The 23,058-nt window shown below is 46.7% G+C and overlaps 1 protein-coding gene across 5 annotated transcripts in view; it reads left to right on the top strand.

Moving 5' to 3' along the window:
- Positions 1-21,713, top strand: part of TTF1 (transcription termination factor 1) — a 28,178-nt gene extending 6,465 nt beyond the window's left edge. For 4 of the 5 annotated variants that reach the window (XM_013968024.2, XM_013968023.2, XM_013968027.2 and 1 more), the window contains 9 exons: positions 3,130-3,350; positions 4,804-4,989; positions 6,134-6,212; positions 9,353-9,483; positions 11,315-11,549; positions 14,129-14,218; positions 15,421-15,486; positions 20,145-20,230; positions 21,445-21,706. In XM_013968024.2, coding sequence (XP_013823478.2) covers positions 3,130-3,350; positions 4,804-4,989; positions 6,134-6,212; positions 9,353-9,483; positions 11,315-11,549; positions 14,129-14,218; positions 15,421-15,486; positions 20,145-20,230; positions 21,445-21,629 — 1,279 coding nt within the window. In that variant the 3' untranslated portion in view covers positions 21,630-21,706. Of the gene's footprint in view, positions 1-3,129; positions 3,351-4,803; positions 4,990-6,133; positions 6,213-9,352; positions 9,484-11,314; positions 11,550-14,128; positions 14,219-15,420; positions 15,487-20,144; positions 20,231-21,444 lie in introns of all 5 variants that reach the window. The other variant, XR_001296314.2, reaches the window with a different exon arrangement.

The following is a 23,058-nucleotide window of genomic DNA, read 5'->3' as shown; positions in this document are numbered from 1 at the left end:
TTTCACTGAGAACTTTTTTTTTTTTAACTTTTTCTTTTGTATTCAGTTCAGTCTCTCACTCGTGTCCAACTCTTTGCGACCCCATGAACCACATCACGCCAGGCCTCCCTGTCTATCACCAACTCCCGGAGTCCACCCAAACCCATGTCCATCGAGTCGGTGATGCCATCCAACCGTCTCACCTTCTGTCGTGCCCTTCTCCTCCTGCTCTCAATCTTTCCCAGCATCAGGGTCTTTTCAAATGAGTTAGCTTTTCACATCAGGTGGCCAAAGTATTGGGAGTTTCAGCTTCAACATCAGTCCCTCCAGTGAACACCCAGGAGTGATCTCCTTTAGGATGGACCAATTGGATCTCCTTGCAATCCAAGGGACTCTCAAGAGTCTTCTCCAACACCACAGTTCAAAAGCATCAATTCTTCGGCGCTCAGCTTTCTTCATAGTCCAACTCTCACATCCATACATGACCACTGGAAAAACCATAGCCTTGACTAGACGGACCTTTGTTGACAAAGTAATGTCTCTGCTTTTGAATATGCTATCTAAGTTGGTCATAACTTTCCTTCCAAGGAGTAAGCGTCTTTTAATTTCATGGCTGCAGTCACCATCTGCAGTGATTTTGGAGCCCAGAAAAATAGTCAGCAGCTGTTTCCACTGTTTCCCCATCTATTTACCATGAAGTGATGGGACCGGATGCCATGATCTAGTTTTCTGAATGTTGAGCTTTAAGTCAACTTTTTCACTCTCCTCTTTCACTTTCATCAAGAGGCTCTTTAGTTCTTCCCTTTCTGCTGTAAGGGTGGTGTCGTCTGCATATCTGAGGTTATTGATATTTCTCCCGGAAATCTTAATTCCAGCTTGTGTTTCCTCCAGCCTGGTATTTCTCATGATGTACTCTGCATATAAGTTAAATAAACAAGGTAACAATATACAGCCTTGATGTACTCCTTTTCCTATTTGGAACCAGTCTGTTTGTTGTTCCGTGTCCAGTTCTAACTGTTGCTTCTTGACCTGCATACAGGTTTCTCAAGAGGCAGGTCAGGTGGTCTGGTAAGCCCATCTCTTTCAGAATTTTCCACAGTTTATTGTGATCCACACAGTCAAAGGCTTTGGCATAGTCAATAAAGCAGAAATAGATGTTTTTCTGGAACTCTCTTGCTTTTTCCATGGTCCAGCGGATGTTGGCAATTTGATCTCTGGTTCCTCTGCCTTTTCTAAAACCAGCTTGAATATCTGGAAGTTCACGGTTCACATATTGCTGAATCCTGGCTTGGGGAATTTTGAGCATTACTTTACTAGCATGTGAGATGAGTGCCATTGTGCGGTAGTTTGAGCATTCTTTGGTATTGCCTTTCTTTGGGATTGGAATGAAAACTGACCTTTTCCAGTCCTGTGGCCACTGCTGAGTTTTCCAAACTTGCTGGCGTATTGAGTACAGCGCTTTCACAGCATCATCTTTCAGGATTTGACATAGCTCTACTGGAATTCCATCACCTCCACTAGCTTTGTTCTTAGTGATGCTTCCTAAGGCCCACTTGACTTCACATTCCAGGATGTCTGGCTCTAGGTGAGTGATCACACCATCGTGATTATCTGGGTCGTGAAGCTCTTTTCTGTACAGTTCTTCTGTGTATTGTTGCTGCCTCTTCTTAATATCTTCTGCTTCTATTAGGTCCCTACCATTTCTTTTGTATTGGGTATAGCCAGTTAACAATGTTGTGATAGTTTCAGGTGAGCAGTGAAGGGACTCAGCCCTTACATATACATGTATTCATTCTCCCCCAAATTACATGCCCCTCTCCCCAACCAGCCCGCCACCTCCAGGCTGCCACATAACACTGGGCAGAGTTCCTTGTGCTCTACAGTGGATCCTTGTTGTTTATCCATTTTAAATACAGCAGTGTGTACATGTCCATCCCAACCCAATAACTATTCCTTCCTCCCATCTGCCCCCCTCCCCCCCGCCCCGCCACCACAACCCCAAGTTCCTTCTTTAAGTCTCTGACTCTCTGGCTCTGAAATTCTATGCATAAGTTTAAAAGGCATTTTAAGACCCCAAAATTACCTTTGTCTATATGCCCATAGATAGGAGAAAGGATTAGAGAACTTAGACTGTTACTGGAGCAGGAAGAAAGCTTGAATTAGGGTTCTCCTAATAAAAGAAGTCTAGATATTGTTATTTACATAGTTATCGTTTAAATGTGCTGGCTGGTGAATAAATGCAGGAGTTTTCTTAAACCACTTTATCTGGGTTCCTGGCTCTTGGGACAGGTTTCCTCCCCATTTCCTCATCACTGATTTTCTTCTGTTTGCTGACTAGAAGACTGTCCTGGCTTGAAGTAGTTTCATACAGAAGCTGAATGGCCTGGGGCCCAGCTCACGCCATCCTCTGTGTCATCTCATCAGGACAGTTTAGATCGCTCATAGCGAGGCAGGAGTGTTCTGGGCCGTGGTTCTTGTGTTGAGCTGTGAGCCTGTGAAGACTTGACCCTTTGCTCAGACAAGCGCATACAGCTTCAGTTTCTTTTTGTTTCAGTCACCTGAGCAGCTAGCTGATATAGTTGACTAAGAGCGGCTTTGGACAGCTGATTGAAAGTTTCTGGGGATGAATTAATGATCAAGACATAGAAAACTGTGTTTCTTTATACTGCAAAGGGGAGAAAATATGGCCGTTATTAATTGCACTGAAATACTGAACTGAACTGAACTGAGTGGTAACTAGGAAGACCCTAAATATTGACTTACCTAATTAACAACCATTTTTATAGAACGTAACTCATTGAGAGTCCCAGAGGTGTCTTGAATATCCATGAGCGTAGAAGAGGGCCTGGTTTATTAGGAAGTCAATATCTGAAACAATAAAGTTGAGAAACACTAATATAAGAAGCAATACCTTGTGGAAATAGGGCTTAGGGCTGCGTGTTTACCTTCTTGTCAGCCCCAAAGGTGTATCAAATTGGTAAAGCTGTTCAATACATTAAAGAGTTCAGACATCATGGACCGAATCAACTGCAGGATCCCTGCAAGCTCTAATGTTGTCACCGTCTAAATGAGAGTCATTGTAAGAAAAGAATCTGAAAGCCACTGGGCATGTGACCCATCGAGGTTAATCAACCCAGTTTTTCTCCTTAGGTCAGAACCTACAAATGAAGACGAAAGCAATTTGGCTAAAGGTTCCGAAGCTAAATATTTATCTGAAGATTCGCGAGATTCCAACGATCCGGAGGTGGACTTGGAGTCTGCAGTGAAGCAGCTGCAGGAATTCATCCCCGACATCAAGGACAGGGCTGCCACCACAATCAAGCGGATGTACCGAGATGATCTGGGGCGGTTTAAAGAATTCAAAGCCCAGGGTGAGCTTGTGGACTGAGCTTGAATGTTGGTCAGATTTCTTTGCTACTAATATGTGTGTAAATTGCCCTGATCTCCTTTGTGCACAAGTTCCGCTTTACAGGTTTACGGGAAGCATCCCTTAGCTGCTTTCAGCTTCATCTCCTTCCAGAACCATCATCTGTGCTATAAAATTAGCAAAATGAAGTGCAATGGTTTTCCTCTTTTTTGACGCAAGTTTTGTTAGGGGAGGTGAGGGAAGAACAAGGCTGAAAGAACCAGGTGAACACAGATGAAGCCTGGAAGATGCGGGGAAAGAGGTTAAGTGCCTAAGAGGCTGGGAAGGATGTACCAGTGAGATTAAACGAAAATAACTCGTTTCAAATATCGTTGGCTTTGATGAGATGTAATTTCCAGGGTGTTAATTGGAGGGTGAGCTGGTGGTAGTTGCCATGGTTTCAAGCATCACCCGGCTTGGTCTCCTCCTTGATTTCACTGTGTTACAAGAACCTCTCAAAACACCTATTGGATTTCAGAATGAACTGCAAGCGTAGGGCTTCGTACTGCAAGTGAGTAGTATTTACTCATGATTGTCTGCCATGTGACACCCAGTGCTACTGGTTATTGCAAAAAGTGAAAAGGGGGCCGGTAGCCTTATAGAATTCATCATGTTGATAAGATTAGTTTTTTAAAAAAATTAGACAAACTAAGCAAGAACAATTCACTGAGCAATATCTATAGAAGGACGCCATTTTATTTCTGTATTCTATGTTGAAATTTTTATGAGTATGTGTTTTATAAAAAGGTTTTAAAAATAAGTCTGGGACCTCCCTGGCAGTCCAGTGGTTAAGCCTCCTCACTTCCACTGCAGGGGGCACAGGTTCAATGCCTGGTTAGGAACTAAGATCCCACATGCCACGTGGCTTGGCCAAAAAATAAATAAGTCTAAGAATAGGAAGGTGTACTGTGTAATAATGAGACTTAAGTGCTTGGAGTTATGACAAGGAATAGAACGTGAACCGCAGTGACCTTGACCCCTCCATCCCCCAAGGTCTACACACACAATATACATCGTGTTCACGTAGTGCAAGCCAATTGGCAGCACTGCTTTAGCCGACTGGGTGGCAGAGGAGAGTGAAGAGGGCTTCTTTTAAACTTCTGTTTCAACAGTTTGAATTTTTAATGTATATTACTCTTAATATTTCTTTAAAATAACTCTATAAGAAGGGATTGATGCCACAGCAGAGGTCACAGTGGAGTAGGGTGGCCAGGGAGACTTGGGGAGGACAGTGTGGCTTGAGCTGAACTCTAGGGGAGCAGATGTCCAGGGCCCCGGCAGGGGCTGCTCCCTGACACGAGGGAGGGGGTGACGGACACTGTGTCATAAGTGGCTAAAGACTTAACATTGGTTTGCTCTCATTCACTGTTGACAGTTGTGTGCCTTTTTCTCCCACCCCCACCGCCCCCCAATCCTAGGTGTCACTATTAAATTTGGCAAGTTTTCCGTGAAGGAAAATAAGCAGTTGGAGAAGAATGTGCAAGAATTCCTTTCCCTGACGGGAATCGAGAACGCAGACAAGCTGCTGTACACAGACAGATACCCGGAGGAGAAGTCTGTGATCACTGACTTAAAGAGGAAATATGCGTTCAGAGTGCACATTGGTAAGTTTAGAACTGCGGGCTCTTTGAGCCTCCACAGCCTTCCAACCGTACATGGATAATCTCGCTGATCACTGAGCACAGGGTCTGGCCCACCCACTGCAGCAGCGCGTGTTGGCCGCTGTGTTACCAGTCCTTTTACTGCCAGCCTGTACTTCCAGGGGTTTGGAGCGTGTTCACTAGTGCGTTGACAGATGTTGTAACAAATGATCAGCTTCCAGGTTTCCTGCATGCTTCTGCTCCAGTCCTCTCCGACACTTTGCTACTCGGTAACAGTTACACTGTTGGTTTTTCTCACAGACCTGTACTGTGTTTTTGTTTTTATTTTTTTTGCATATACTGCAAAAAGCGCATCCCTCTGTGTGCCAGCATCTCCCAGGGTCTTTAAGTAGAGCCATGTGTGTGCTTTGAGCTGGGACCCTCGTCTTGGAGGTATCCTTGGAAAGTCAGAGAAGGTCATGAAGCAGTATAGGTTTGGACTGAAAAAAAAATCTCTTGTGACCCCCCTGGTGGTCCAATGACTAAGACTCGGTGCTCCTAATTCAAGGGACCTGGGTTTGATCCCTGGTCAGGGAACTAGACCCCACTTGCTGCAACTGAAAGAATTTCCATGCCACGACTAAGACCTGGTGGAGACAAATAATAATGATAGTAAATCTCTCTTGTATTTAAAGAGGAGAATTTCTTAGGTTTTTGTCTGGAATGCACAAAGGAAAGCAGAACAGTCAGCCCTGCTAGGGGGCCATTTCATCTTTGGAGTGGAAAAGCAGGGAAAGCTTATTCGCTTGGAAAAGCGTTTCGTTGTATCTTGCGGAGAGTTCCTGGCATGTGTTCTCCACCTCAGCTTCCCCTTCTCCTAATTCAGTGCCTTTGCCTCGTGAGGGTCTTCTCACGAATTTAGGAGACCAGAAGCCAGAGGGCGTCGGTACTGAGCATGTAGTTTTCAGAGACCATCAAGGAAATGGGATTTTGTATCAATATATCTGCTCCTCAAGACAGCTTCCTGCAGGACATAGGAAATCCCGGCCTCCACCTGGGGTCTAGGATCGCTCATAAAAAGGGGCTCTTCTGGCTTTCTTTTATAATTGCAGCTGCATTCCCTGCCACACTCCTGGTGTCCCTCTGACCACCTCTGTTCTGGCTTCAGGTAAGGGAATTGCCCGGCCCTGGAAACTCGTATATTACCGAGCAAAGAAGATGTTCGATGTCAACAATTACAAAGGCAGGTAAGAAAAACCGGGAGCAGGACATTTTTCTCTGGTCTTTGTGATAATATAAGTCAAAGGGTCCACAACAAGATGGTGAAGATTCTTGTGTGCGAAACGAGGTATGTTGCCATGTGTGTGTCTCCAAGGACCCTTTCAGGCATCACCTCGTGAGTAAATCTTCCACAGTATCTCTCTTTCTAAACCCCTGGTTTGTCTTTCTACTTTTGTCTTAGCACGCGCCACACACTGCCTCTTACTGTTCCGCATGAGGTTTTCTCGGTGGCCTCCCAAGCTGTAAGCTCCTTGGGAGGCCAGACGCTCTTTCTCAGTGCAGCGTGCCTGCAGCACTGAGCCCAGTGCTTTGGGTTTCTGGTGAATATTGGAAGGTGGAGCTGAGCACGAGTAGGAGGTCATCCCTGCGTGATTCAGTTGCATCAGTGCGGAGAGTTTCATGGGGTGATGGCCAGTCTTTCCTCTCTTTTTTTCCTAAATAAAATACCCAATTATGGTCTGTTTCTAACACTCCAAATAAAACAAATGTAGATTGGGCCTCGGTTGTGGGTAAGCACTCTGCTTCAGGACAAAGGGATGAGCAGAAAAGCGTCAGCTCCCGCCCATGAGGTTCCAGATAGCCACCAAGGGCTCAAGCACTGGTCCCACCTCCAGGAGGCAGACAGTGTGAACCTATCAGAGCCATTGGGTCCTCCTTAGTGCCATGATTCTAAACCAAGACATACGTGCAATCAGATCTTAACACAGATAGGACCTGGGTTTCTTTTTTGAAACTTTGGCCGAAAGAAAGAAAACTGAAGTAGAGGAAAGGTTCCACGGGGACTGAAACCTGTCCCGCCACCCCTTCCCCAAGCCCCAGTGTCACAGCTGTGGACAGAACTTTAAGAAAATTCACCAGAGATGGCATGTTCAGTGGGACTTAAGAGAGCGCTTTTGCTAAATCAGTGTTGACAAATGAGGTAACCTAGGTGTGGGAATGACGTTTTTAGAATAATGGAAGTCTGTCATTCTGATCAGAAAGTTCACTGGTGCCGTATTTATGTTGTGGTGGCCATGTGCCCTACGAATGTTCTACGGTTTAAGGGATTCTTAAGTGAAAAAGCCACAGGAAGTCAAAAATCAAAGAACTGAAAGGCTCCAGGGGCCGCAGAGGTCAGAACACTTGTTTCCTCATTTTCGTCTGCTCAGTTGCTCAGCACCTCTTTTCTGTGGCTGCAAAGGTGCTCTTAAGTCATTTTTTAAATCTCAGTAAGACCCTGCCTGCCCTGGGAAGGAGACTGCTGGCAAACTTGATTCTTAGTGGTGAAGGATTGCCATTCAATGCCATTGAACCGTTCTCTGCATTTTAGATACATTTCTGAGAATGCTGGAATCTTAACTGTCCTGAGATAGTTGTGGGTCACTATCGCTAGAGATGGTTAGTATTTTATAAAGGCTGCTTTCGTGTCATATTAGTGATAACATCAACCACCACTTCCCCCGCCCCATCCATAAGGAATTGTAGAATGTCATAAAGATGGCTTTTTCTTCACTTAAACATTTTAGGTGTTTGATCTCAAAAATCTCTTTATAGTGCATTTTAGTTCTTTTCTTGAATATCTTTGCTTGTATGTGGGATTCATACACCTGAACTTCGTTAAACTGACAGATTTGTGCTAAGCCACCTGTCAGTCTTTACTGAGTGTCTATTATGTGTCAAGCACCACGGGTACCTCAGCGTGGAAAGTCCACAGGGGCCCCGCCCTCCAAGGACGTCCCTCCAGAGCTGTCTGTCTCGGGACCACCACCTTCACATGGCCGTGGAGCACTCAAGCCATGGTCAGTCCAAGCCTTGCTGTTCTGAAGAATGAAATACACGCTGGATTTAGAAGGCCTAGTATGGAGAAGAAGTGGAGTGAAAGTCACTCAGTGATATCCGACTCTCTGCATCCTAGTGTGTGGAACTCTCTAGCCCAGAACACTGGAGTGGGCAGCCTTCCCTTCTCCAGGGGATCTTCCCAACCCAGGGATCGAACCCCGATCTCCTGCGTTGCAGGCAGATTCTTTACCCGCTGAGCCACAAGGGAAGCCCCAGTGTGGAAAAGGGAATATTCATACTTTGAGGTTCTGATTACATGTTGAAATGGCTGCAGGTTTAATACATTCAGTTCAGTTCAGTTCAGTCACTCAGTCGTGTCCTGACTCTTTGCGACCCCATGGACTGCAGCACGCCAGGCTTCCCTGTCCATCACCAACTCCCGGAGTTTACTCAAACTTTAATACATTGGGTTAAATAAAATGTGTTATTAAATTAACTCATCTAAAACCAAATAAAATTAATTTTCACACAACCCCTAGAAATTTCTAAGTGACACAGTTGACTCAGGCAACATTTCCATTGGCCAGTGGTGGCGTGGAGGAAGTCAGGCAAACCAGGGAACCACAGTACCCAGCTGGAAGTAGTGATGGGGGCAGCAATGGGATAGCAGGGCACCGCCAGCCCTGAGGGCCAAGGAAAGCCTCGCTGAAGGCACACCATTTCAACTGCATCTGAAGAGCTGCCAGGAGCTTTCCAGGGGGTTGAGTGGAAGGGAGAGGAGGGCTTCCCATCACGGGTCTAGAGGCCGAGGTGACTGGTGGAGCTGAACTGTGGAGAGTGCTGGCCTTTGCGGGCATAGTCAAAAAGTCCAGGTTTTATAGTTCGGAGCCTTTATGGGTCTGGCTGGAGAACAGTGAGATCCATGTGCCCTGGCCTCTGCGTAAGTGAGCCAGGCCTCTGGCCAAGGACCGTGGTGACCGATTTATAGAATGCCTGCAGGTGAGATGGGCTTCCGCCTGCAGTGCGAGAGACCTGGGTTCGATCCCTGGGTGGGGAAGATCCCCTGGAGAAGGGAAAGGCCACCCACTCCAGTATTCTGGCCTGGAGAATTCCATGGACTGTACAGTCCATGGGGTCACAAAGAGTCAGACACAGCTGAGTGACTTTCACTTCACTATCATGGGTGAGATGCCAAGGCAGGAAGGGGCGGGGCTCTGCTCCCTGGTAGCTGGTATCCTGATGGCCCACCCCACTCGGCTGCTTCCAGCTCTGCAGAGTGCCCAGTGAGGAAACAGGTTTTAAGCTTATGGTTCCTGCTCGGCTGTGACCTGTTTTCTCTTCCTCTTAGGTACAGCAAAGGAGAGACCGAGAAGCTGAAGATATACCAGTCCCTGCACGGGAACGACTGGAAGAAGATCGGCGAGATGGTGTCTCGGAGCAGCCTCTCCGTGGCCCTGAAGTTCTCCCAGATCAGCGGCCGTAAGTCATGGTCCCTGGTGCCCACCCCAGTGAACAACCCAGCCCAGAATGACCCAGGGCCCGGGCATCACTGCCCACCTGTCTGCTGAGAGAGCCATCACTTTTTCAGCCATTCCCTGACTGATTCATTTCTTCGTGGATCTGGTTGAAACCACACAACCCTTACTCACCAGACTGATTTCTGTGCTGCACTGAACTCAGTTCAGCAGCTTCCAGCCCAACTGTGACTGCCAGATAAACTGAGCCCCGAGGAAGCCGGCGGACAGGAGAGCCTGGGCCGCCGAGGTCCGTTCCCTGAGGTGGCCCGGGAGGCCAGGAAGCCGGCGGACAGGAGAGCCTGGGCTGCCGAGGTCCGTTCCCCGAGGTGGCCCGGGAGGCCGTCGCAGGGAGGGCCTGTCAGGTGTGGGTGCTTCCCACAGCCAGGGTCGGCCGTCTCTGGTCTCTTTTCCTTTCTCGTGTCTCTTTCATTAAAAGCTGCCTTGGTTGTACTCTCCAGTTAGCTTCAAGAGGCAGTCCTTAGTGGATGTTGGCATTAGCCCTGAGGCTAAATCAGTGTTGGATTTCCAGTAAATATTTGAAGGTGGAGCTGAGCATGAGTGTGAGGTCACTCCAGCGTGATTCACTTGCATCAGTGCAGAGAGTTTCATGGGGCGATGGCCAGTCTCCTGCCCTGCAGGCAGAACGGGGCAGTGGGTCCCAGCCAGGCGTCTGCATGTCTGCATGCAGTAGAGCCCAAGGAGGTTGGAGACCAGGCCTTCTGTGCCACCAGTGCCAGCCAAGCCTCAGCGCGGCCAATTCTTCCAGTTTCCAGGAAGTAAAGCAACCATCTGAATTTGCATACACATGTGAAATCAAAATATCTTTGGGGAATTTTACCTTTTTTTCCTTGGGACTCTCTTGACTTTTAAATATCCATCCTAATTGTTATTGGGGAAATAGTAACAGTAACACTCTGAGGCCAAATCAAAGATAGGTGTAGCCTGCCGGTTTGTGGCCTCGTCCTGAGCATGTGAGCAGCTAGACGAGAAGAGTGAACTGGGTGCTCTGGCGCCTGCAGCGATGATTGGCTGTCGAGGTTCTCAGATGCCTTCGTTGTCACGTGCTGCAGCGGCCTCACTGCGCCGTGACCTCCACTCTAGGAACTCTTGTGGGGAGTTACGCGTATAACGTGGGAGACCTTTGGCTGCTTTTTTTCCCACTAAGTGTTTAGGGAACTCACGCTGCCTGCAGGAGAGATTACTCTTAGAAAGAATGAACAGCTTTTTCAAAGTTAAAAACAAAAAATAGATTGCTTTAAGAAAGGGTGTGGTTTTCTGGTGTGGTTTTTTTTGGCCATTGGTTGTATGTGTGTGAGCGCATGTGCGTGTATACACACCCTTGGTTCTTAAAAAGAATCTATGGGCACTTTCATAGTTTCATCTTGATTTGCATGTAAATTCTTTGTGTATTCAGATGTTGCCCATTATCTTTTGGAAAGAGGCTGATGTATCTTTTTGTTTCTAAAGACTGTTTTTCCAGAGCAGTTTTGGGGTCACGGTTAAAGTGAGAGGATGGTACAGAGCTCTCCTGTATGCCCCCACCCCTCACACGCACAGCCTCCCCCACCATCAGCCGCCCCCCAGCAGAGTGGCCCATGTGTTACAATCCATGAACCGACGGTGGCACATCTCAACCCTCCGGAGTCCACAGTCGACGGCAGGAACCTCTCTAGCTATTGTGTGGGTTTGGACCGATGTCCATGACACATCTCCGTCATTCTCGTCGTGTTTTTAATACTGTGTTTGAAAGCAAATAGATTAGCAGCTTCAAGACCATCCTTTTATGTCAACAGAAATTAATCATGGTGCTTGGAGCAAGACGGAAACCCAGAAACTAATCAAGGCTGTTGAAGAAGTGATCCTGAAGAAAATGTCTCCCCAGGAGCTAAATGAGATGGATTCTAAACTGCAGCTGAACCCTGAAGGCCGCCTGTCGATTGTTCGGGAGAAGCTCTACAAAGGCATATCCTGGGTAGAAGTGGAGGCTAGAGTGGAGACCAGGAATTGGATGCAGTGTAAAAGTAAGTGGTAAGTTTGAGGCTTCTTACCTAAATCTCAACAAGGTGCCGACCTCCCCCTTCTCGGCAGTTTCTAGTGAGTGGGTGGGCTGGGGAGGTCACTAAGAATACCTGTAACTGCCATGTGGAAAGCCTTGCAGGTCAAGAAGAATCCTCTCTGATCCTCGGCTCCAGCAACTTCGATGTCAGTGTCTGATGTAAGGTGGCACTTAGCCAACCCTGATTCATCGTGTAGCTACTTCATAAATAACTTGAACCTTTTTCACTCTTTTCATTATTTTAATTGAAGTATACTTGATTTACAGCGTTGTATTAGTTTCAGAGATATAGCTAAGTGATTCAGTTATGTAGAGAGAATTTTTCAAATTCTTTTCCAATATTTACAGGATACTGAGTGCAGTTCTCTGTGCTTGGACCTTGTGTGTCTGTTTCATATCTAATAGTTTATATTTGACTTTGGCTTTCTCTTTCTCATTCAGACTCCCCTTTGCCGAAGCAGGGCGGTCATACGTTCAACCTAGAAGTTTTTAGGTGCATCCGTAGTAGTCTCAGTCCAGCTCTGGCTGCACATTCTTTGCCTGGGGCAGTGTTTCCCGGCCCTGGAAAGTCTCTGAGCTGAACTTTCAGCTGCAACATGATAGCCTGCAGCAGTGGTCCTGCAGCTCACGCCCCAGGCCTCCTGCACAAAGGGGGCTCCATCGACGTGACTGTTAAAGAAGAATGGACTCCAGAGTGGGCATGTTGTGCATTAAAAGCAAACTCCTAGATTATACTGTGTACCGTGTATATACCTTGCAGCTCTGCTGTAGGGTACTTATTTATTTTTCTAGAAGACTGTCCTCAGGACATAAACTCCAAAGAACAGATAAAGTTTTAGGTGAGGAAATGGGTACTGTGGAGGAATCAGAGACCTCTCTACCTCTGGTATCTTAGACTTAAAGAAGTGGGAGGACTTCCCTGGCTGTCCACTGGTTTCAGACTGCACTTCCACCGCAGGGGCCAAAGGTTCAATCCCTGGTTAGAGAAGTTCTGCTTGCTGTAGGTTGTGGCCAAACAAAAAGCAATGAGACTTCCTGGTGTCCTGTGGTTGGGACTCCATGCCTTCACTGGGTTAGGCCTGGGTTTGATCCCTGCTCGGGGAGCTATGATCCTGCAAGTCGTGTGGCCAAGAAAAAGAGTTGGGTGATAAGCCTTAGAGATGAGACGCCAGTCTTAGAAGGGAAACCACCAAGAGGGGCCACGCCTCAGAATCAGTGTAACTAAATAACATGCAGGGTGTCTTTTAATTGGAAGAAAATGTAGAAAACTGGAACACTGAACATCGATTTACTTCATGAAACACTGACGTGGCATCAGGCGGTACATTTCAAAACAGGGGACGTGGGCAGCCGACCAGGAAGTGTCGGTTTCTGCACGTGCGTCATGTATCTTCTTTCTTTTTTCTTCTTCTTCTTCTTTTCTTCTCAGGAAAGCAAATGTCACAGCTTGTGACCATCAGATTGTGACAAATTTCACTCTTTAAGAGAAGCACTTTTTAAATATTTTTAATTAGGTTCCTGCTTTCATTAGGAGCCTTTGAGCCTTAGAGGAATCATTGAATCATTTATCACTTTACTCAATGTGTCTTATTTGGTATTTCAGCAGCTCAAAGGTAATAACAGCCATGTCCCTGTTTTATAAGCAAGCAAAAATAAATTGAGTCTACATAGCACCCTTTAGCACCAGCAAGCAGGCTTATTTTTTATTTCTTCCTTTGTTTAACTGTTTATCATTAAAATTTTATGACATGCTAACTTAGAACTCCTTGTATCCATCATCCAGTTTCAATAAATAATCAACAGCTTTCTATCACTTTATTTGTACTTTCCCACTTAAAAACAAGTATATTCTTGATGGTGGTAAATGCTAGCAGTGATGGGTTGCAAAAGTTAGAAAGTAGTTCTGAATAAGGACAATTTTTTTTTAAATTTTTCCAAATATTTCTTTAATTTTCTCTATGACTTGAGGGGAGGTGAGCCAAGGCTGAGGGCTGCGTCAGTGCTGGAGAGTGTGATGCCTCGGGACTGGGTTGCTGCTCCGTCGCTAAGTCATGTCCATCTGTGCAACGCCATGGACTACGGCATGCTGGTTTCCTCTGTCCTCCTCTGTCTCCCAGAGTTTTCTCACTCATGTCCATTGAGTTGGTGATGCCATCCAGCCATCTCTTGCTCTGTCACCCGCTTCTCCTGCCCTCAGTCCTTCCCAGCATCAGGGTCTTTTCCAATGAGTCAGCTCTTCCAATCAGGTGGCCAGATTGGAGCTTCAGCATCAGTCCTTCTAATGAATCCTTTAGGATTGACTGGTTTGATCTCCTTGCTGTCCAAGGGACTCTCAAGAGTCTTCTCCAGTATCACAATTCAAAAGCATCGAATCTTCGGTGCTCAGCCTTCCTTATGGAACTTAGGTACTTTCATCCTGGAGGAAGCACCACTGAGATACCACCTTACAGCCTGAACAACAACCTGAATAAGGACAATTTCAATGAGGAAAACAAAGGACATCTTCATGGAAACTTGACCCTGAAAGTAAACTGTTTTTCTTTTAACACAGGACGGAAATTCTAACCAAGAGGATGACGAACGGTCGGGACGTGTACCGAGGAGTGAACGCTCTGCAGGCCAAGATCAATCTGATCGAAAGGTACAGAAACAGACAGCGACACTGTTTTACCTGTTTTTCTCTCTAGGCAAAGAGTAGTTAACCAAGCCTGTGGGTCTAATGGACCTGGGCTTGTGTCAAAGGAGGGGCGCCGAAGAGCAGAAGAAGCCCCTGGATTCTGGGCACCCTGTGCAGCTTCCTTCATCCTGTTCTCTGTCAGGGATGGCGCTGCTCCTTCCTCGGTGGGCTTCCTCGTTCTCCATGCTGGCCTGGCTGGGGATGTCCGCCCCCCTTTATTTCTCTACCAGAGGGACTAGCAGAGACAAGGGGGGCCTCTCAAGTCAGGCGGGCCTGGGTTCCAGTGCGGGTGCATCGTGTTGGTGGTCCCAACAGAGACCCGAGCTCTCAGTCCATCTCCTGGTCTGCAGAATAGACACAGTCCCACCAGCTTCATCAGATAGTGTCGAGGGTGAATGGATTTGTGGGTACAAGGCCTTAACCCAGTGTCTGCCGCATAGTCAGTGCTGAGTACACGGTCACTACTCCTGTGTGTCTGCGTTGGATGGTGAGCTTGTGTTTGTTTTTTTTTAATTGAAGTATGAAAGGAAAGTGAAAGTGAAGTCGCTCAGTCGTGTCCAACTCTTTGTGAACCCTTGGACTGTAGCTCACCAGGCTCCTCTGTCCATGGGATCTTCCAGGCAAGAATACTGGAGTAGGTTGCCATTTCCTTCTCCAGGAGATGTTCCCAACCCAGGGATTGAACCCAGGTCTCCCGCATTGTAGGCAGACGCTTTTCCGTCCGAGTCACCAGGGAAGTCTTAAGTTGATTTAATTTCTGCTGTACAGCAAAGTGATTTAGTTATACATATATATGTATATTTCTATATATACAATACACTTTTTCATATTTCATTCTTTTCCATGATGGTTTATCATAGGATACTGAACATTAACTGTGAAGTTAATGTTTTTTACCTTGAGGAGGCAACATGGCTTGGTGGGAGGTGCAAAGGGCTCAGGAGGAGGAGAGGAGGCTTTTTGGTCTGGAGTTCACGTACCCCGTGACCTTGGGCTAACCGTGGGTTTGCCTGCCTGTGTTGCCCACTGGGCCTGGGTAACACAGGGAGCTGGAACAGAGGTGGACACGCTGAGGCCTTCCAGCTCTTAATATTCTGTGAGTCCATGAAGATGGCCATCATGCTGAATTTTGGCTTGAAAACTTAATTTTTATTTTTTTCTCATAGGTTGTACGAAATAAATGTGCAAGATGTTAATGAAATAGACTGGGAAGATCTTGCTAGCATCATAGGGTAAGGCCATTTGTTTAATATTAAGCTAATGAAAAGATAAGAGGTGACTTCTAATAAATGACTGGCTATCAGACTTCAAAGAACAGGACTGAAGTTCATGCCGCTTATGTTACTCACCTTATGAATTATATTTATGAACCTTATGAAATGTAATGCATTGGTGAACTGCCCCTGCCCCACCTTAGTACCAGACCAGGTTAATCATACCATCCCTCCCTCTACTCCAGCCCCCATCTCCACCCCCAGGACACCTGAGAAGAGTGAATGAAACGTGTGTAGAGTCCCTTAAAGAACTCACCAGTTACGACTGGCAGGAGGAACCCACGTGGCCCTCACCCATCACCAGCCTCCTGCCATCTGCCACGTTGCCTCTGTCATCCCTCCCTCCCTGTGCCCCTCCTGCTCCCTGTTCCAAGGGAATAGAATTGTTTCCATCAACCACTTGAGAGTTAGTGGTGGACAATGTGTCCTCAGCAAGGATGGTACCCTGCATCAGCCGGCACAGTGATCACGCCTGGGGCGTCTGCGTGGGTGCAGTGCTCTTCTCTAACACACGGCCCCACGCGGATTTCACCCGTTGTCCCAGAAATGCCCTTGGAAGCACGTTCCCCCATCTTAGGATCCAACCCAGGATCTGTCTCCTTAGCGTCATCTAATCCGCAAAATTCTCCTGCCTTTGTCTTTCTTTCTTTTTGTCATTGCGGTGTTGTTGATTTGTTTCACAACAACGTTTTACAACAAAGCGGTTCAGTTTTGTGTGTGTGTGTGTGTGTGTGTGTGTTTTCAGATTCTTTTCCATTAAAAAAAAAGTTGTATTTATTTTGGCTACACTAAGTCTTTGTTGTGACACTGCCCCTCCGCACGTGGGATCTTAATTCTCTGACCAGGGATCGAACCCATGCCCCCTCGTTGGAAGGCAGGTTCTTCACCACTGGGCCACCAGGGAAGTCCCTCACATTCTGTTCCATTATTATAAGATGTTGAATATAGTTCCCTGGGCTGTACACGAGGTCCTTGTTGTTTATTTGTTTATACACAGCAGCATGTATCTGTTAACCCCTTTGTCTTCAATGATGTTCAAACTGTGGGAGAACACAGGCTAGTCGTCCTGTAGAGCTTGCCCCAGCTGAAGCTTATCGGAGGCTCCCTCACGGCTAGATTTGAGTTTTATATTTTACATGGGAGTCCCTCATGGGTGGGGCTGTGTCTCTCTCACCAGGTCCCAGCTTGTCCTGATGCTTGTGGTTCTGACATCGACCCCTGGGCTCTGCCTCATTTCCCCTTGTAGAAAAGTGACAGTTTCTCTCTTGGTGGTAGGAAACAGCTGCAGGGAGATATTTTGAGACCCCCTCAGGTTCCTCTTCCTCTCCAGGCCTCGCTGTGCTGATCATTTGCATTTCTCACCTGAGGAGTGCCATTTCACTCTCATCCGCTGTTATTCTCTGCCTTTGTTGCTACAGTCCTTGCATTTTCAGCCAGTGAAGGAGAGGCCACCCCTCCTAAGATATGAAGTTGCTGCTGGCCCAGCAGGGAAAGCTGGCCGGCATAGCCCTGTGCCTCTAAGCCCAGCAGATTGGCAGGCACTGTGGGGCTCAGGGTTGGTGGGCTTTGGGAAGCGGGGCATTGAGGGACCTTCTGGCCTTTAGGTTTGAACGGTGGAGCAGGGAGCAGGGCTCCCGCAGCCTGGCTGCCTTTCAGAAGCGTGGCTGCTGATGTGAGGTTGTCATCGATCCATTAGGAAGGGTGTATACTGGTTCTAGTGGTTAGTTATTTATATCTCAGGATTATGGACAAAGCATAGTCCATAAAGCATCAGTTCAGTTCAGTCGCTCAGTCGTGTCTGACTCTTTGCGACTCCATGGACTGCAGCACTCCAGGCCTCCCTGTCCATCACCAGCTCCCGGAGTTTGCCCAAACTCATGTCCATTGAGTTGATGATGCCATCCAACCATCTCATCCTCTGTCATCCCCTTCTCCTCCCGCCTTCAGTCTTTCCCAGCATCAGGGTCTTTTCAAATGAGTCAGTTCTTCGCATCAGGTGGCCAAAGTATTGGAGTTTCAAACCATAAGGCATAGTGGTTAGTTATTTACATCTCAGGATTATGGACAAAGCACAATCAGTTTTGGTTGTTTGTTTTTACTTGGCATTGAAATCATTTAGTGGCAGGCCCTGTAAAGAGTCACACACGCCCGCAGTTCAAACCGTCTGCTTTCTTTCTAGCTCATCTCAGCAGCACGCCATCTGTTCTTCAGTCGATGGGTCCCTAAGGGGGAGGTGTCGAGCTTTGAAGGAAGGGGATCCTGCTGTGCACCCCACCAACTCCCACCCCAAAAAGTATTCACGTGGATACATCTCTCCCTTTGCCATATCAAACCATGTTTGAGAAACCGTGACTTTTCCAATAAGTGTTTGGGTATCTTGCAACATTGCCTCAAATCACATTTCTTAAAGTGGATTTTTAGTGATTTTAAGTAGAATTATATACTTAAATATTGAATGTTCTAGTTAAAATTTGGAAATCTCAGGACTTCCCTAGAGATGCGGTGGTTAAGAGTCCGCACTGCCAATGCAGGGGGCGTGGGTTTGATCCTTGGTCGGGGAACTAAGATCCTACATGCTGTGCAGCATGGCCAAAAGATTAAAAAGAAGAAAAAAGAGATTTAGGAATCTCAAAGCTATAAAATAGACCTCATGGCATCCAGTCAAATACTGTTGGCAGTAGAACGTTCTCAAAGTTTTAATAATAAATTAAAACAGTGAAAATAATTACATTGAAAGTTTGGTCCCCTCAGGTTCTTGAAGCCTCCCTCATGAACTATTTAGGCAGGATTTTAAAGACAGCATCCCTGCCTAATGAGATGTAACACCCACTTCACTGGAAACTGTTACTTCTTGAAGCCCAAGCTTTGATCGGCAGAGCAGTCTGGCACAGGGCACTGTGGGAAGAAGGAAGGTTTTCCGGATGCCCTAGAACTTGGCCTCTGCAGTCAGACGGACCGGGCATCAAACCCTGGGACTCTGCTTGGTATTTAGCCGGCCTTCATCGGGGGGCCCCCTGCTTGTCTCTGCGCCACCATTCCTTATTTGTGGGATGGTTGAACGCGTCCATAATCAGGACTGAAGGGGACAGTGCGTGGGGCATAGAGTGTGCTCGGCGAGCCGCCGCTGCCACAAAGAGGCATAAAGAGCCCAGCTGTCTTCCACATGTGTAGCAGATCAAATTATTCCCGCTGATCATATAACATCTAGATTAGCTAACTGTCAAAACAAATTATGTCACACTTTTATGGTTTAAGGGGGAAGACATGCCCAGGAGGGCTTCTCTTGTGGCTCAGCTAGTACAGAATCCACCTGCAATGCAGGAGACCTGGGTTCCACTCCTGGGCTGGGAAGATCCCCTGGAGAAGGGAAACGCTACCCGCTCCAGTGTTCTGGCCTGGAGAATTCCCTGGACTGTATAGTCTGTGGGGTCGCAAAGAGTCGGACACAACTGAGTGACTTTCACTTTCACATGCCCAGGAAGAGACATTAGCGAATTTTCAATTAAAAAAAAAAAGTTTTTAAGATTTGGTTGTTTCCATCCTGCTTATTGTAAGTGGAAAATGAATTTGACTCACCAGCACACCATAAGTGTCCACGTTCTTTAGCTTTGCAAAATTAAAAATCCAGACCCCTGCCTTTGCATTGTGACAAACATATAGTTATCCTAACCGTAGTAGTTAAAGTGTAGGACTTGTGAATAATGACATTTGTAGCCACATAGATGGACCTAGAGATTATCGTAGTCAAGTGCAATAAGTCAAAGAGTGACAAATATCATGTGATGTCACTTACATGTGGGATCTAAAAAAATGATACAAATGAACTTATTTACGAACAGAAACGGACTCATGGACACAGAAAACAGATTTATGGTTACCGAAGGAGAATAGGAAGGGGTGAGGGGAAGAATTAGGAGTTGGGATTAACATACATATGCAACTATATAAAATAAACAACAAGGCCGTACTGTATAGCAGCGGGAACTATGCTCCATATCCTGTACTAATCTATAATGGAAAAAATCTGAGGAAAGAGTGTGTGTGACTGTGTGTGACTGAACCACTTTGCTGCACACTTGAAACTTAATATTATAAATTAACTTCAATTAAAAAAAAATCTGATAGCCAAAAAAGTGTAGAATTTGGAATGGACCCAAGCAACGTCCCAGCCCTTCCCCTTCGCAGCTAGAAAACCTTGGCTGGCTCTCTGTGCCTCGGTTTCCCCATCTCCAAAGTGAGGGCTCAGAGTCAGAGCCCCCTCGCAGAGCGATGGTGAGGCTTGTGGCTGCTCCGTGGCGAGCTCAGAGAGCCAGGCTGATGACACGTAAGCATCAGCCTGTGTACACTAGTGTTACAGCTTGTCTTCCTTTCTGGTAGTTTATTCTAGTTTGGACAGAATTCATCTTATTGTCCTGCTGTTTTTCTTCCTTTTGTATGTGTGTAAGTGAACAGTAGCTTTTCATGTGTTTTATTTTTCTCACACATGTGTAGACAGGAGGATTAAGAAAGCTACTTGTGTCTGTAGACCACCCCTTAATCAGCGCGTTTAGTACACAGGACTGAAATGAGTTATTTTGAACTGCCACTAACTTTTTGACACCTTTTCCTTTCTAAAGGGATGTTCCCCCGTCTTACGTCCAAACTAAGTTTTATAAACTGAAAGCTACCTGCGTTCCCTTTTGGCAGAAGAAGACTTTCCCAGGTCAGTGTTTTTAGTAATTGAATAGTTAAAAACAGCACATGTGGGCACACATTGGTCATGTGACCTTGGGCAGGTGACTTCTGGGAACCTCGGATTCTTCAAATTGAAAACTGACAAATTATAATCCCTACCTGGGATTTCTCTGGCAGCTCAGTGGTAAAGAACCTGCCTGCCAATGTAGGAGACGTGGGTTCAATCCTTGGGTTACGAAGATCCCCTGGAGAAGGAAAGGGCAACCAATTCCAGTATTCTTGCCTGGAGAATCACATGGACAGAGGAGCCTAGCAAGCTACAGTCCATGGGGTCGCAAAGAGTCAGGCACAACCGAGCAAGTGAACACACACACATGCAACCCCCGCCTTTGTTTGAATGTACTAGAAGAGCTGACAGACTTGTAAAATGTGGTCACCAGGGTGCTGGGCACTTAGCAAGCACTTGACGTGTAACTGCGAGTGATCCTGGGTTGCAAACACCGTACACTCACACACGCTCACACCACGTGCCTGCACACACACTGTTTCACAGACAACCGGATGTGCCCAGCTCTTTCTCTGCAGCCTTTTGTGAGTGATTTGCGAGGAAGTAGTGTACTGTAAAGTACACAAAAGCAAAACCACTTGCAGAGGATGTGCTCATGTGACAAGGTACACCAGACACGTGAGCTAACTTGCACAATTGGAGATGCAAACACATATTCGTATTTTGAGAGTTCTCAGCTTGAAGGTTGCTATGTTGGGGACTTACCCTGGGTTTCACTGCAGATACAGTGCATCCTAATGTCTAGGCTGGGTCCAGAGGCTAGATTTTTCTCTAACACACTCACAGCAGAGACGCCAACACCCTGCCCAGCATCAGGGTTTGGGAACTGCTGGCTTGACTGATACCCTGCTCTGTAGCGTGTGACAGATCGCTTCCTGCATTCAGCAGACCCCGCTTCCTGGGTTTGAATCTGACTTTACCCTCCTGACTCCCTGACTTTGGGCAAGGTACATAATGTCTTTATGCCTCATTTGAAAAATGGGTAAACAATAGCGCCTACCTCTCAAAGGATTTTTTAGCAGGTTGAACGAGGGACTGTGAGTGAACCAGTAAGAGCTGGGTCTTGGCACACAGTAAAGCCAGTAGCGATACATTATCATCATAAGCACCCTCTGTCCTTGACTTTGAAAAGAGGCATCGTCAGACCATCTCAAGATTCAATCTCTTTTCTTTAGAGATCATAGACTACCTGTATGAGACTAGTCTACCGCTGCTTAAAGAGAAGTTGGAGAAGAAGATGGAGAAAAAAGGGACTGAGATCCAGGCTCCAGCAGCCCCTAAGCCCGTCTTCCTGTTTCGAGATATCTTTTATTATGATGACGACGACAGTGAGGGAGAAGACAGAGATGAAAAAAGTTAAGCAGCTGTTACTCTCTCTTGTCCATTTTTCTAGGTTTGGTTTTATTTATAGATGTCAATAAAGATATTTTCACTATTGATTTTACTAAAGAAGGGTCTGAAAATGATAACTTACATTCTGGAGCATTTAAACATTGGTTCACATTTCATATTCAAGTCTCTCTGAATGTGAAAAGAAAGGTGAGTTTATGGGTTGATTTAATATTTCTGTGCCATTATGTCAAGAAGATCCCCTGGAGAAGGGAATGGCAACCCACTCCAGTATTCTTGTCTGAGAAATCCCATGGGCAGAGGAGCCTGGCGGGCTGCAGTCTTTGGGATTGCAGAGTCGGACACGCCCAAGTGACTAGCGCTTTGACTTTTGAATGGTTTTCACGAAACAGCAGGGCAGGGTCCCAGATCCTTCTATTGGCAACAAGGTAGTCACGTCGGAAGAACATTTTCTTTCTTTTTTTTTTGGCTGCACTGTGCAACTTTTGGGGTCTTAGTTTCCTGACCAGGTACTGAACCCAGGCCCTAGGCAATGAAAGCACAGAATCCCAACCACTGGACTGCCACGGAATTCCTCCAGTGAACACTTTCATGGTATGGATTCAACTGTGTGTCCACTCGGCAAAGAAAGAATGTCAACAGTTTTGTCAGTGCCCGCCGTTTTGCTTTCTGCTTTTCAGTTGTTTAGACGTATGTTCTGTGTGTGTGTTAGGAAAGTGGTACAGGGAGGTTTATGTTTCCACAGCCCAGTTTCAGTTTCCGTGTGCCCATCACGGTGGGTGTATCTCATCTTCCTGTGTGTGGTTCTAGTGTTGAAGATAGGTGTTGTCCATAAAAGTGGCCCTTTCAAAGCCAGTCACAGAATTCACCTGCTGTTTAACTGGAAAAAAACAAACCAGCCAGCGGTCTCTTCCACTGCTTCTGGAAAAAACTGTCTCCGTTAAGACGTACTGACAGATGCTGTCTGGGTCTCAGTCACAACCCATACCCGATGGGAGCTGAAAGGTAATTTTAACATTGGGCTAGTCCATCGATCTGGAAAGCAAACCGCTCTAGATATTTCAAACAGAATTTAGTATAGAGGTTTAGGTTATGAAATTGTTCACAGGACAAAGGGGCAAACGGGAGAGAGGCTGAACTGCCCAGCGATGGGGAACTGAGGGGAAGCGGCTGCAGCCCCGAGCGGCCCAGGTGAACACACCCCGATGCTGACTCTGCAGACCCTGGGCTGTCTGCTGCTGCAGGAGCCTGCACACCTGTGTCTGCTTAGGACACAACGGCTTCTGCCTCCCTCCTCGCCTAGCCTCCCACGAGTGCCTCCCATGGGCGGCCCCTTAGCAGAACCCTCCTGGCGAGGGGAGTCAAGTTCCCAGGCTTCTAGCCTCGTCTGTACAGGGGAGAGTATAGAAAAGGAGGTGTGTGTGAACAGCGTTCCATGC

The sequence above is a fragment of the Capra hircus genome, chromosome 11 (genome assembly GCF_001704415.2).
Source record: "Capra hircus breed San Clemente chromosome 11, ASM170441v1, whole genome shotgun sequence".
NCBI classification, from domain to species: domain Eukaryota; kingdom Metazoa; phylum Chordata; class Mammalia; order Artiodactyla; family Bovidae; genus Capra; species Capra hircus.
Note: the sequence above shows the minus strand (reverse complement) of the source record. Positions and strands in the feature narration are given on the sequence as shown.